The sequence below is a fragment of the Solanum verrucosum genome, unplaced genomic scaffold, assembly GCF_900185275.1.
Source record: "Solanum verrucosum unplaced genomic scaffold, falcon-dt-bn FXZP01000103.1, whole genome shotgun sequence".
Classification (NCBI taxonomy): Eukaryota; Viridiplantae; Streptophyta; class Magnoliopsida; order Solanales; family Solanaceae; genus Solanum; species Solanum verrucosum.
Window position 1 is genome coordinate 5173874 of NW_026020048.1, and position 16016 is coordinate 5189889.

Consider the following 16016-nt stretch of genomic DNA (forward strand, 5'->3'; position numbering starts at 1 on the left):
GAATAATTCATGAGTATATTCTTCACATAAACATTGACTAATTATTAACATAGAAAACCTTCGGGATGAACATATATATTTATTTATCCATTCATCTAATTGTAACATACAAAAAGAGGAGGAGGACAATGAACAAACATCCCAAACAACACAATGACTGTACAAAAATAGTCTACAAAACGATACACAAGGCGTGAAAAAAATCTTCAATGATGCTACAATATACATACATACATACATATATATATATATATATATATATATATATATATATATATATATATAAGCTTACAAAGAAATTGGATTCGCCATGTCTCATCCTAATTAAACATGTATCTGGCCATAAAATTTGCTGCTTGGTTAGCCTCCCTCTAGCAATAATGTACAAAATCTACATCTGCATTCTTCAGCTTGAGGTTGTCATGCACGGTGCCCATTGTTGAAGCCATTTTGAATACACCAATCACTTCCTGCATATATAGAGCGCATGCCTTGTGCGCTAGTAATTATAACAAGTAATATACTATATTATTGAAACAAAAAGTGAAAAGTGAAAACAACTTCAACTATAATAAAACAAACACATAACAAAATATCCATAAAACATGGTTTCTCAAGTGGAATGTAAATAAAAAAAATATTTAAAGTAAAGTGGCCCGGAGAAAATAAGTCAGTACTACCAATTATATTTGGTTGGTTATTCTTTTGATATATAGAGAAGTTTGAAGGATTTTCACCATCAAAAAAGCTTTCATTACATGTATTATTTGAGATTACAAAAGAGAGATAATGAATAAAACAAACTTGGGTCAACATTAGAAGAAGTTATTACTTAGTTTCGTAACACTCAAATTTGCATATATAATTATAACTATAGTCATAATACATAGAATATAATTTTGTACATGATGCTACAATACATGACATATATTTGTACACAACTACTTTAGTACTAAAACACTTTAGTTAAACTAGAAAATCATATTGTTGAACCCTCGTTTTTTTATTCATTCATCTAATTGTAACATAGAAAAAGAGGATGGGGACAACGATCAAACATCTAAACAACACAATGACTGTGTAATGATAATACACAAGGTGTGAAAAAGTCCTGCAAGTGCTACAAATCTCCTCTTAATACTAGGAGTTGCATTTTGTCTATTAGTTGAAAAAGTTCCTTCACCATTTCAGGAAGATGTTGAAAAGAGTAGAAGAAGATGTTATATATCTCCATTTGTAGATGTAAGTTTAGCCATGAAATCCGCTATTTGATTAGCCTCAGTATAGCAATGTAGTCTACATCTTCATTCTTCAGATTGTTTTGTAATATCTCCGATGATGTTTTTCAGCTTGAGGTTATGTTGTCTCGTGTGCCAATCTTGATCATATTGCGGTAAGCTTGAGATAGTCCCGTGTGCCCATTCTTGAACCAATCAATTCCTGCATATATAGTGTGCATTGTCTTGTGCGCTAGTAATTATAACAAGGAATATATATATATATATATATATATATATATATATATATATATATGTTATATAGGAAGAAACAGAAAAATAAACACAACTACGGCTATAATAAAATAAACACTATAAAATATCCATAAAACAAAATATAACTAAAATTTCAAAGTACTGCAATTGTTCGATCGATAGTCCAACACATAAAAACACACAAAATATCAAATTAAATTTGCTCAAGTTTAATTTTGATCAATAAATGATCTTCCTCGGTACTTTATCACCGCTACTACTCCAGCATCAGCTTCTCTTCTCTTCATGGCTGGTCCTTTGAAGGACGAGTCTCTTTTTCAGGCACCTGATTTTTCTTTTTGCTAGTGCTTTCAGCCGATGGAATGAGTCCTCTAATGCATGATCCTTCACCAGTCACGTCGCGTATAGCTGGACGTGGTTCTGCAGCAACAACAGCTACTTGTGCTTCCCCCTTCTCCAAAACCTGATCTTCCTTTGGTGGTATGTGCAGATCAACCGTCAAGTGTATTCCGGGAATATCTATAATTATATTTAATAGACTTAGTTATAAAATAAGTATTTTCAACTTAAACATACCATACATATATATATGCATTATCTTTCTTACCAGCGTATGATGGTGGAACTAGATACGGATACATTATATTATTCCCAAAAAAGGATCGACCTGGATGAGTGTCATTTCGCACCGGCATCTGATCATTCCTCTTGTAAGTAGAAGTGATGACCATTCCATCATCATTGGTATCGTCGCTCTTTGTTTTTCATATATCAAAGAAAAATAAACAATCACATTAATTAGGAAAATTCATACATATTTGAATTGAAAATAAAATAAAAATAAAAAGGACTTTCTACATAGATAGATCCTATTAGAAAAACTTACACCATATGTATCCTCTGAGTAATTTTTCTCAATTGAAGAACCATTGTTAGATCCAATTGATGAAGCCATAGTTGCGTAATTGATTTGTTAAATGAGTAATCAGATGGGAAAAATCAGTAATGCAGGAGTCTTATTTATAGCTCTCACTTGCAATCTAAAGTGTTGTTATTTAATATAGTAATTATTAAAAAGTTGACTCTCTTGCCATAAGATTTATTGCTATGATTAATGTAATTTTATTAAAATTTATATTTTGTTAAAACTATTTTGCAGAAGCAATTAATTAAGGATATTATAACATTAATGAATTGAATTACATGCAAACTGACACTCCCTCCATTCCCTTTTAGTTGTCATGTTGCACTTTTTGAAAGTCAATTTGACTAATTTTCAAAGTTAAATTAGATTACATTAATTCGATATTTTAAACTAAGAATTTTGATATTCAAAAACTATACGAAAAGTACTATAAATTTATTTATTTTTGCATATTAGTATGATGAAAAAATACATCATAAAATGTTAGTCAAAGTTCTTATCATTTGACTCTAAAAAAGGAAATCCTAACAACTAAAAGGGGACAGAGGAAGTAATAATATTTGAATATAAAAATTATTCCCTCCGTTCCTATTTAAATGTCATCCTTGCTAAAAATAGATGATCCTTAATATTTGTCATTTCACAAAATCAATGCATAAATGACACTATTCTTCCTATTTTACCCTTGTAAGTTACTCCCTCCATCCACTTTCAATTGTCATGTTGCGCTTTTTAAAAGTCAATTTGACTAATTTTCAAAGCTAAATTATTAGATTACATTAATTTGATATTCTAAACAAAAAAAAATTAGATATTCAAAAACTATACGACACGCACTATAAATTGCAATTTTTTGCATATCAATATGATGAAAAATACATCGTAAATTAATGTTTAATCAAACTTCTTATAGTTTGAATCTAAAAAAGGAGACCTTGACAATTAATAATGGACAGAGGGAGTATTAGCCTTGAAAATATACATTTGACCAACATAAAAAAACTAAGTAAATAATTATGTTCAATGGTCAAATTAATTAATCAAAATAAATTAATTTATGTTCTCATTGATTGAAAACTTGACTTCAAAAAAACATTAAATTAGGGTAAAATAATAAACTTACTTAGTTTCGTAATGCACATGATATCTAAAATGGTGGCATATAAATATGAACCAAGAGAGTATTACATACAATATTTTTGCACCATCAGTCATCACTGTATAATTGTGGTACGTCATTCGGTAGCATTGACCTGTTATAGCATGTTATTATCTTTTTACTTAGAATTTAAGTTTTGTGCATCATGGGTGTACAACTTTTTTTACACTATCGGATTATTTCAAGGGTAATGTATGTACCTTTCTTGCATAATTTTAATTCATGATAATAAAAAATATTAAAGGAAAAAAACACATTGAGTAGAGAATGATTGTTCAATCTTATATTAGTTTTTCCATAAATGTTTAATTCAAAAATGTAATTAGAGTTAACCATATGAATAATTTATTGTATCAACTTCGTTCCACCTATAAAAGTAATTTGCCAGAAATAAGAATCATATATATTTTTTTCTGTAACCCCCAAACAAATGGATATTTCATTTTATTGAGTAAAAATCATTAAATTAAAGTACTCTGCATCATGATTCGTGAATGCAACCTTCATGCATGCACGAGTTTGATATTAGATACTTTTAAGTTATATATTATATCAGTTTAATAAAATTATATAATGATATATATATTAACTATTAAGCATTGAATAGGAATAAAACAAAATGTTTGTTATAGTCCTCCATTTGAATATATAGTGTGTTCACAAATCAAAAACTGATAAATTGAATTGATAATATGTAAAACTGAAACAAACTAGAGTTCTAAGGCGCGTAGCATCATTAATAAGGAATTAATTTACTAAATATACATTTATATAAAAAAAAAATTAAAAGAATGTGTGAGATTAATACGACTGAATGAAGTAATATGAAAAGAAGGGAATAATTGAGTATAATACTTACATTTGGCCCTTAATAAAAAAGTTATTAACATAGAAAACCTAAGGGATGAACATATATATTTATTTTTGTAAGGGATGAACATATACATGTACTTAAATATTGTGATTGCTTAGATTAACTCTCCTTTTATTTATTGAAGAGAAATTAGCATTTTAATGATTAATGATAATGAATAAGAATATGATAGTCAAAAACACATAGTTTCTCAAAAGGGTATATAAACAAAAAATATTACAAGTAAAGTAGCCCGAAGAGAATCAGCACTACGATTTATATTTGGCAGGTTACTCTTTTGATAGAGATAAGTGGAAGGATTTTCACCTTTGTCATCACAACTCACATGTATTTGAGATTACAAAATAGAGATAATGAATAATTTATATATATAATTATAACTATATAGCTAGTCGTGATATGTACATAGAACATAATTTTATACATTATGTTATATAATACATGACATGTAGTATTTATACACAACTTCTCTTTACTAAAATACTTTAGTTAAACTAGATAATCAAATTGTTGGGCTGCTTGTCTTTTTATCCATTCATCTAACTGTAACATACAGAAAGAGGAGGGGGACAATGACCAAACCTCCAAATAACACAATGACAGGTACAAAATAGTCTACAAAACGCGCGAAAAAATCCTCAATGATGCTACTAAAAATATATATCAGCTTACAAAGAAATTGGATTCGCCATATCTCATCCTCATTTTGCCAAGTTGTAAGAGTTCCTTTTGTAGATGCAATTTTAGCCATGAAATTCGCTACTTGATTAGCCTCCACATCTGCATTCTTCAGCTTGAGGTTGTTAGTGTACCCATTCTTAAAGCCATTTTGAATACACCAATCATTTCCTGCATATATTGAGCGCATTGCCTTGTGCGCTAGTAATTATAACAAGTAATATAATATATTATTGAAATAAAAAGTGAAAATTGAAAACAACTTTAACTATAAAAAAAACACACACACATAACAAAATATCCATAAAACAAAACATAACAAAAACTTCAAAGTAGTGCAATTGTTCGATAGGAGAATTCAACACATAAAAAAAAAAAATTAAAATTCTTCATCCATCATCTCCAGCTAGCACTAGCAGCAGCCTCTCTTCATGGCTGATTTTTCTTGTTACTAACGCTTTCAGTTGATGAAGTAGGTCCTCCAACCGATGTTATGCATGATCCTTCATTAGGCACATTACGTCGTCTCCGTACTGCTATAGCACGGAGGCCAGTTGGTGTTTTAATAACTTCCTTGCAAACGTATGGGGGGAGACCCCACCCCCTTTGTAACACCACTTGTTCACCGTAGTTATAAAAGGGATTCGTATTCATCTCAATTTCAGTTACAAGAGGACGAGCAGGAGGAGGAGGAGGAACATCATTCTCAACCATCAGATTTGGTGAAGAAGTGTCAATGCTGGTATTGTTCTTCATATATTCAAAGGAAGAAAAATTAGATAAGAAATTAAGGAAGTAATAACTTTATTGATGCATAGTGAATGGAACAATGACTAGCGTCTTAATTTGATTGAACACAAAATTTATAACAAAGAAAGAAAGGAGATCTTAAAATTAAAGATTTAATTAAACATGTCATGTAAGGTATTAAAATTTAAAAACTTTCTACATAGATAATCAAATTAGAAAGCTTACATTGTTGTTAACCTGAGCAGCCATTTTCCTAATTGAAGCACTATTGCTAGATCCTGCTGGTGAAGCCATGGCTACTTAATTAATTTGAAAGAATAAGCAAGATTAGTATTGCTAAATGAGTGATGATATGGGAAAAATCAGTAATGTAAGAGTCTTATTTATAGCTCTCACTTGTCATCTTAGGTATGGTCATATTTAGTAAAAAATTAACTCACTTGCCAAATATTCATTAAGATTTACTTGCCATACAATTTGACTAGATATGCATTTATAAATTTGTTATTTGTTAAAATTGCTTTCCAAAGGAAATTAATTAGGAATTATTAAATTAATGAATTGAAATACATGCAAATTGATATGAATATTTGAATAACAAAATTATTATAATATATTCTTTTTATCTTATGTAGGGTCCATGTGGATGTTATTATATATTTTGTTTAGGGTGGAAAAAATGAAAACACGCTAAAGTTGAGAATGATTGTTAAATTTTTCTTTAACAATAACAATCAATTAGTATATGATAATTCAAAAATATTATTAGGGTTAATTATATTAATCATTTCTATCAACTTCGATCCACATTTGAGCTCATTTCATTTTCCTATTTAATAATTTTTTATCTTATATATACTGTTATAAAAGTAGAAAGCCCCAATGAAAAAAATTAAAATATGAAAATACGCCTACAAAGTTGAACGACTTTTTAGCCAAACCATCAACAACTTGGTTTGCTTCCCGGCAGCAGTGGGTGACAGAGGATATCAGTGCAATTGAGCCCTTTAATTACTTCTTGTTAATGTACCTTTCATTAAATTAGGAACCATTGATATCAATTGAGTCCTTTAATATGCACCATTGATATTTAAATAATACAAGTGCCATAGATAAGTAGAAATTTGGAAAAAATGGAGAGAAGCCAGATCCATGAAAATCTTACAATATGGAATATTGGTTTTCGAAGATAGCCATGTAGTCTGTTGTCTACACAAGACATTACAATTTCATATACTAAGCGAAATAAATCGTTGAACTCAGACAAGAGGCAAGAACAACACATCATAGCATAGCACACAAAAAACTTGATGCACAGTTGAACAAGCAAAATACAGACAGCTACAGCTGAATTAACTAAGCATCAAGCAAATCCATTTAGCCTAGCATATCAAAAAAGAGATGCTAGACACAAGTGAAGTACAAATTATAATATACCAAACAATTTATGGGACCAATTTTAACATCGTATGTACAGGGGACTAAGCAACTTGTTCTTCCATCAATTTCCTTTTTTCTTGCGTCCAAGGGAAAAGAGAATGGAAGACAACAGTTGAGAGTCCTTCCAAAAATAAACTCCAAAACAAATATTTCCAACTAAAACTTAATGCTCCTTCCTATTAAGATTTGACGCTTGCCATGTCCAAATTAACAGACTTCATCTTGTCCCCATCAGACGCTAGTCATATGAAAGAGAATGATAAAACATTACTGTCCAAGATTTCCAAGAAGTCTCTCTACTGCGGCATGAACATTGCCTGCAGTGGCAACCAATGCTCTGATATTTTCTTGAGTGTCAAAGAAACCCATATCTTGCAACTGTGCTAGCTGAGTGGCGTATAATTCCTCCGGAGGCACTACAGCAAGACATCAACATTAAAAAGGTGAGGAAGTTAAAATTTGAGAGAGAGTGACTAAATAAAGAGGAGAAAATTAACCATTGGATCTGTTGGGGACACCACCCAAACCCCCTGACCCAAGTCCACCAAACATATTCATCAGCATTTCCATTCCCATGTTGTTGTCAAGGGCTGCAATTATTGAAAGAACCGTAATGATGTGAGTCAAACTAAAACTAAACAGCAGTATGCAAAAATAGCATTGTACTTGTCCTCCTATACATCACAAGAAGCCAGAAAAAGAATCAAACTAACCATACATTCCCCTATATGGAGGATATAAAGGATGGATTGTACTGACGCGACTGTATCTTAATATAGCTACATTTCATATCTCAGCATTTCAATAAGGGATGCTGAAGGATGTCACTGAAGCTGAGTATATCTTAGTACGACTAGATTTCATGTGTGTGTCAAAAGTGGAACTACTATCTACATGCTGTTTCATCTAAAAAGTAGCAGAAACTGATGAATGCATTCAATGTTCAGATTCCATATCTAGCCGATAAACTGAACTAACTTGCTAGAGCCTAGACAAACAAATTGGGAGGCACTTAGTCATCTTGAAAGGCAATTATCAGATCACATGACAGGAATGTATTGAGAAACTAAACCACTCCATTAGTTCCAATCCCTACAACACCCATATCCTTGTGTCCCCACCACCCCCAAACCTTTTACCAGCATCCCCAACCTATACCACCCACCCCCAATAGCTTTCCGTTAAAATCATCACCTCAACATGGTGGCAACCCTTAACGTAGCGTCAAGACTCCTTACATGAGAAATCTGTTGATGGATAGAAAATGGATTTAGACAGTTTGGTCCCTAGTTTTGGTATCGAATCATATTTGGTGCAGCCATGATGTTCCTTCTGATATAAATCAGCTAGGTATTATCTCAAAAAATAATAATTTGGTGTAGGCTCTTGACTTTTTGTATAATGACTTAAATCCCACAACATCGGGTTAATTATTGACTTACCTAGGAATCAGTCACAACCGATAAAATAACAACGAATTTCTGCCTAAGAAATAAAGGTGCAAATTGTTAATACTAAACCCTTTTCACAACTACTACTACTACTACTACGCCTAAGCACTCCCAAACAAGTTGGGGTGCGCACGCAATATGAGTCCTAATTTCTCCAATAAATAATAATAATTGAAGTACTATAACAAGACTAAAACTCAACTAGTAGATATCACTCAACATAATTTGACCGCTGCATCTCTAGGTTGACACAGGCGATGACCATACCATCCCAAGCGATACAGTTCCAATTGCCATTACAACAGTACTTAGTAGTTTTGGAATTAAAAGATATTTTGGGCTGGTAATTATTCCAAAAACTACAGCAGAACCAGGAACGGAGAAATGTTTTCCCCCCTATCCGCCCGACTTTTGGTCTTAAGAGTGTTGGTTTTTACTTTGAAACTCCGGTAAGTGCTTTTTAAACATATGTATAAAAAATATTTCATTTAATTAGCCCCTTCATGCTTACTATAATTAGCTATTTCGACGTCTTTACTTTTTCTTGATTTTGTTTGAAAGGACGCCATTATTCGCAGGGCCTGATCTGGTCAGTACCCAGCCTCTAGAGACTATGAGGAGTCGTTTGGTGTGAGGTATAATAATCCCGGAATAAAATGTATGATTATTTTATTCTGCGTTTGGTTGGAGTTATTAGGTAGTCCTTGGAGTATTTATACCACATTTGTGCCATAGTGATGGGATAAGTTATCCCATGTAACTTATCCCGGGATAACTTGTTCCCAACCAAACGACCCCCGAGTGTAATACTAAAAATAAATATTCAATCAACCTTCTTGCGTTTTATCCTCAATGTGTGCTACCTCAAACCTTCTGGAGAATGTGTCATTTCTAAACTAAACCAATCTTTGTATGACTACACATCCATTTTAGTATCTGCATGTTTGCGACACTCATCTGTGGAAATGTTGAACTTTAGCGGCGCAACATTCACAGTAAAACTTACTTTTCACTTTGATAAACATCCTTCCATCACATAACTACTAGACCCTTTTTGCACAAAAAATTATAGTCTTGAACAAACTTTCAAAACAACGGCAACGGAAATATATTGGCTCTTAGATAAGATTATAACATGACTACTTATTGAAGTAACCTACACACTCCACTGGTAACATTGCAGTAGGGGTTTGGGTTTGAGGTATTCGAGGGCATAAAATTTACCTGCACCTCCCACATTCTGACCCGGTCTGCAAGAGGGAAAAAGACATCATCTCAGCATGGAGCCAGAAATACCATAAAGTTATCCAAAATGATCCAACAACCATAAAGAAGATCTGAAACATGAAAAAGTAAAGCATGCCCTTCTTCCTTCCTAATTTAAGAATTGAGATGGTTCTCTACTAATGGAAAATTGAAATCTGAGAATATGTCTGAACCAATTTCATTGCAAGTGTATACAAGAAATGCTGACTAATGGGAAATAAGAAAGATATGCAGAAGTTGTAACATAAATCATGAAGCATGCAGAACACCAGCCAAGTGAACTTAAAACATAGGTATCAACTTACTGGTTCGTTGGTTGTCGACCAAGTTGAGACAAAAGCCCTTGCTGGAAAGTCATAAGTTGCTATAAAGAAGCAAAAATAAGAAGTCAGAGGATACATAAAGATTACGAACCAAAATACACCTGAAGTTTTGGTAAATATTATAAGCCACATCAAGAAACAAACACACGGTGGCATCCATTAGGTGTATTAATGTCTTACACTTATTATTTACTTACTTATTTTTGACATGGGATATCTTACTTAGTTTAATTGACAAGCAAGTCAATTTCAACATTTGGATGAAACTATGACTCCCTGTATGTATTGCCTTGAGTGGTTTGATGTCTTAAAAGTATATCAGTATAATGAAAAATCCAAATTTCTACATCTGGATGAAAGCATGACTCTTGTGTCCATTATATACAAAATCAGAAGATCATAAGAGAAAATGTAATATATCAAAGAGAGAGATATTGTTAAGATTCACAAATCTATGCTTTAATTGGTGGAGAAATTAAAATAAGAAGGCAATATTATGAGTTAAATATAATTCTACAGATAAGAGTTCAAATTATTGAAGTTTCCTATCAAAAAACTGGAAACTATCACCGCTTTATTTGTAATTTTATAGGAAATGGGAGCGACTAATATGCTGCAAGTTTTGATGAATAAGTATACTTCCCTTAGAGATAAGTGAACTTCATCACAGCTTAATTTTTATGTTATGGAAAATGGGAGAAATTCAGTGATTTAGAGAGGTATAACAGTGGATCTAGAAATGCCCAATCCAAAGCAAAAAAGTACCAAGTGCAGTATATCGATTTCTTACACTTCCCCTTTGACTCACATAGTTAGCTATGACTTCTTTTGACCAACAGTCTGAACTAATGATAAAGTGTCATTCCAATTGGACATGTTGATGTACATGGCTTGTCTCATCCACAAATAGGTAATGAGGCTAAATTAGTGAAAAGCACACTTATTAGGATTTAATTAACCAAACACCATATTCAATACATCCAATGCACCATACACATCAAGGAAGCAAGATAAAGATAGCAACCAGAAATGATTTACCTGCATTGTCTCAGGGGAAGTCATCTGCCGAATAAATTCAGGGTTTTGCATCATTTCTCGAAGATGGGAGTTGGAATCAAGCATATTCCTTAGCTGTGGATTCATCCCAAGCATCTGAACACCAAGATACTACCGAATGAGAACTTGACAAGAAGCTTTCCATAAAAAATAGAAGAAGAGAAATAAAGACATGGATGACTGCAAGCAAGCTTGAAGTCACAAATTATACCTGGTTCATGTATTGAGGATTTGAGAGGAGAGACTGCATCATCTGTGAGACGGCTGGGTTTTGCATCATCTGATTTAGTGAAGCAGCATCTGGCATGCCACCCAGCATTCCCTCAAGATCTGGGAGTGCAAGTCCACCTAAGCCAGCAGGCGGTGGTGCCCTGGTTTCCCCAGCAGTGTTTGACCTAGCAGTGGTATTAGTTTGGCCAGCTCCAGCTGCAAAAAGGCAAAGTAAGGAAAAAAATAATAAAAATTGAACATATAACAAGAAAACCTTATGAAATAAATACCCTGATGCCTAAATACCACCTGCTCAAAGCACCTAAATGAAACATAGAATTACACATACAGTTTGGGCCATGGAGGATGAAAATTCTTGCAAAACAAGCATGAGAAGCTTATGAGAAGCTTATGAGAACCTAACATTTTGTTTGTAGTGTGCAATGCTACCCCTGGTGTGTGAATTCAAAAAACACATTGCACCAGTCATTCACAACCAATCAAAGCAGCCAAGAATAGAAGTCTTGCAGAAGCACAAGAGGAGGAGAAGTCACTGCCTATTACAAGTGAAACCCGACTTCAATCAAACAAGAGGCAAAGGCCAGCAGAGACAAAAAAACATGGGGCGATTTCTTCTCATTTGCCAAAGCCATGGCAGCAAAGACCCGTTACAAGTGTTTGTGGGAGGTTGCAAGTAACTAGTGGAATAGTCGAGGTGCGCAACCCAGACACCACCGTTATCCCCAAAAAAAAACCAAAGAGGTGAAGTAATTAAGCATGTCTAAAGCAAGCAAATTTTGTACAAAATCGAAGGATATGAAATGATAGTAGCTTACTGCCAGCAGAAGCCCAAGGATTAGGAAGTGGATTAGTATTTGGAGCAGGTGTGTTAGCAGTAGCCTCAGAACCAGTAGTTGGAGGATTAGTTGACTGGTTTCTGCCTTGCCCCGCACCCTGAACCCCCAAAAGAGCTGCGAACGGGTTTGAACCCACATCACTTCTTGCATCTCCACCCATAGTTGTTGCATTTAGGAGAGGCTCTTGAACATTTTCATACATGCGCCTCAGCATGTTAAATCCCTCGGGAGAAGATTCAATATTGCTCATTGCCCTGTCAGTATTACGCATCATCTCACGCATAAGTTCAGGGTTTCGTGCAGCCTCCATTGTCTGACGAAGAGTAGCAGGATCATTGAGAATGTGGGCAAGCTCTGGATTACGATCCATGATCTCTCGCATTTGAGGATTGTTCATAATCATGTTACGGATGATTTCTGGGTTATTCATTAAATTCTGAACAAGAGGCATATTCAGCATGTCTCTCATCATATTGGGGTTTTGGGTCAACTGCTGCTGGACCTGCTCGAAATCCGGAAGGCCAGCTCCAAATAGACCACCGCCGCCGCCACCACTTCCAAGACCAGGACCAAGGCCCGATCCAGAAAATGGTCCACCTACATTTGGAGCGGCATCAGAGGGTGCATTCTGATTAGCATTTGGATTTCCAGTATTGCCTGCACTTGCAGTATTAACAGCGGCAGCTGGTGCAAAACCTCGAACCAAATGGACGGTATGATCTGCCTCAAGACCTATCAACCACATATAAATAAGATAAGCAACACATAAAAGAATATTACTGTGACAGCCTGGTAACACGTCAAAAACATATTTCACGGAGATAGAATATAATCATGTAAAACATAATGACAAGATACTCCATCCATTCCCAATAGTAGGAAAGTGGAACCATATTTCATCCCCAAGCCCCGGTTTTTTACAACTCGGATACCCTCCTTGTCTGTTCTGATCTTTTATAGGTCGCTATTAACCATCAGCACCTTGTTTCTATAGAGTATAATCCTTGTAAAAGTTTCCTTGGAACACAACTCTCAACTAGGAATCTAGGGTCTGCAGGGCAAGTCATCACACCAGACCTTTCTCTTAAGCTATAGTACTTGCAAATCTATATATTATCACTTCTTATACATTTTTTGGAGATGATGCTCAATCATATGAACGGAAGTCGTTTTCATCATTAGCTATCATCACCATATGAAGTATGAACTGAAGTATGCACCCTTTAAACAGAGAAAGCATTAAGTAGAGGTCCTACTTTGTGGCAATACTTCCATACAATTCTACAACCAAAATCAAATGTCGTATCTTTAACTATTGTTCTTGAAGAGCAAGAAAAGAGAGGAATTTTACTGAAAGATTTAGTTCAATAATAACTATTGAAGATTACTGATCAGCGAATATCATTTTCACTGATTTACTATCAACATTTAGGCCCACTTATCAATGAACTTCCCAAAAATCACATTCAGTTCATCACTCCTTAGTTTATCCCCCTCGATTTCTCAGGTAGTCAACAAGGTAATAGTAGCGTACAAAGCCTACTTAGTCCATTACCCATTCTAATATGTGTCTCTAAATTCATTACTTGTTCTTCAATGTATGCACACATAACCCTTAATTCCACTTTAAAACATGAAATCATTCTCCACTTTGGCTAACATCTTGTGTTTGTGCATTCTATTTCAAGACTGGACAATAAATAGTGATAAGCACAGATCTTTCTTATTCTTTTTTGTTGATAAAAGGGAGAGAATCACAACACTTTCTTACTGGGTTCATTAGCAAAGAAACTACATATGCAGGAGCCAACCTAAGTCCGTCTATTCATCTTTCTTGAATTCATTAGCAAAGAATCTACATATGCAGGAGCCAACCTAAGACCGTCTATTCATCTTTCTTGAATTCATTAGCAAAGGAACTACATATGCAGGAGCCAACCTAACTCCGTCTATTCATTTTCTTGAATTCATTAGCAAAGAAACTACATATGCAGGAGCCAACCTAAATCCGTCTAATCACCTTTCTTACCATAAATAGATAACCCACAAAAATCAAACCTTCTAAACCAGGAGCAGCCTTTACATGTTGCAATTATTATACAGAAAAACCAATAACGACAACCAAGAAAATAGCATGTCACCAATCCCCATGACACTAAAAAAAAAATTGCCTAATTAAATTAGGGACCTTTTCCAGGACTATACCGCATATTTACTAAGCAGAAGCAATCAAGTCCTCCGTGTATCAAAATCGGAATATAGATGGGAATAATTAATATTACCGTAGCTTGTTAGGGTTTGCTCGTCCTTTAAGATCCGGCCTTTATAGATCAATCTCTGCTGCTCGGCAGGAATGTCGGAGTGCTGAGCAAGGGTGGACTTGAAGGATCCAACACTTGAGTCTAGAGCCACCTGAACGGTAAATTTGGAGCCGTTGGAACATCGGACATTGATTATAACTTTTTGATCGCCGGTGGCGTTATTCTCGTTATCCTCTTTTGCCGCCGCAGCACTAGTATCACCGCCGCCCATACTCAAAACCCTCCCCTTCAACAATTCGGGAGGCCTGTTGACTAATCAATGGCGAACTGAAACCTGAGATGAAAAGTGATGAAATCGAAATCGCCGATTAATCGGGAACGGGAAAATGAAGAAGAAGCCCTAATTCAGATGATTTCACGATTTCAGGGCGAAACTGGTGAAGCGAAGATAATAAAGAAAAGTAAATGACAGAGACTCTTTTATTGCGTTTTATTATTATATTTGTGAAAATAAAAACCAATTGATACTCCTACTCCAGATACCAAATCACCAAAAATGTATGATTCAATGTATTTCTGCAGTTCACTTTTGTTTATTTATTGTATATTAACTTTTTATTTTATTTATAAAAATATATTTCTTTAGTTTATTTTTATTTATTCACTATATTAAAAATAGTTATCCAATAATATTTGTGTAAGTTTGAAAAAACAAGAGATAATTTACCTTTTTGTATCTATTTTATCTTTGGTATTAAATACTACTTCATTATTAAGTATTTATTTTTAAATTATTTCTCAAAATTAATAATACATACCAATTAATATAAATTTATACAAATGGACAAATAAAAATAAAACATACTCCCTCTCCTAATTACTTGTCCATTTTTGAATTGGCACACCTATTAAGAAATCAATTAATGACATAGTGAGTTTACCATTCTACCCCTATTAATTATGAAGTAGATAAAAAGTTCTGCATTTTTCAAAGTAATTAGTCATTTAATTGAGGGTATAATAGGTAAAAAAAATTGTCCTTTCTTGATTTGTCAAAATGGACAAGTAATTAGGGATAACTATAAAAGGAAAAGTGGACAAGTAATTAGGGACAGAGGGAGTAGAAATTTAAGGAAAAAAGATATATTTAGTAATTTTAAATTAAAAATACGTGTAATGTATTACTTTCTCCGTTCAATCGTAGTTGTTCACTATATTATTTTGGGATGTCCAACAATACTTGTCTACTTTATGAAATCAATAGATAATTTTA

At 33.7% G+C, this 16016-nt stretch overlaps 2 protein-coding genes across 3 annotated transcripts in view; both read right to left on the reverse strand.

Annotated features, from left to right (window-relative positions):
* LOC125822796 (catalase isozyme 2) overlaps positions 1–16016 on the reverse strand; it is a 184115-nt gene that overhangs the window by 42110 nt on the left and 125989 nt on the right. The gene's annotated exons all lie outside the window — the stretch shown is intronic.
* LOC125822794 (ubiquitin domain-containing protein DSK2b-like) lies at positions 7203–15240 on the reverse strand. Of its 2 annotated transcripts, XM_049502257.1 has the most exons (8): positions 14765–15240; positions 12462–13214; positions 11627–11841; positions 11398–11511; positions 10342–10400; positions 9995–10020; positions 7817–7909; positions 7203–7735 (listed from the first exon to the last, which is right to left on the reverse strand). In XM_049502257.1, exons 1-8 carry the CDS (start codon positions 15012–15014, stop codon positions 7587–7589), a joined length of 1659 nt encoding a protein of 552 aa, XP_049358214.1. In that variant the 5' UTR covers positions 15015–15240; the 3' UTR covers positions 7203–7586. The 2 variants fall into 2 exon arrangements, 1 of the variants encoding a protein (XP_049358214.1); XR_007442662.1 differs by lacking the exon at positions 7203–7735 and having other exon boundaries at positions 9995–10107; positions 14765–15227.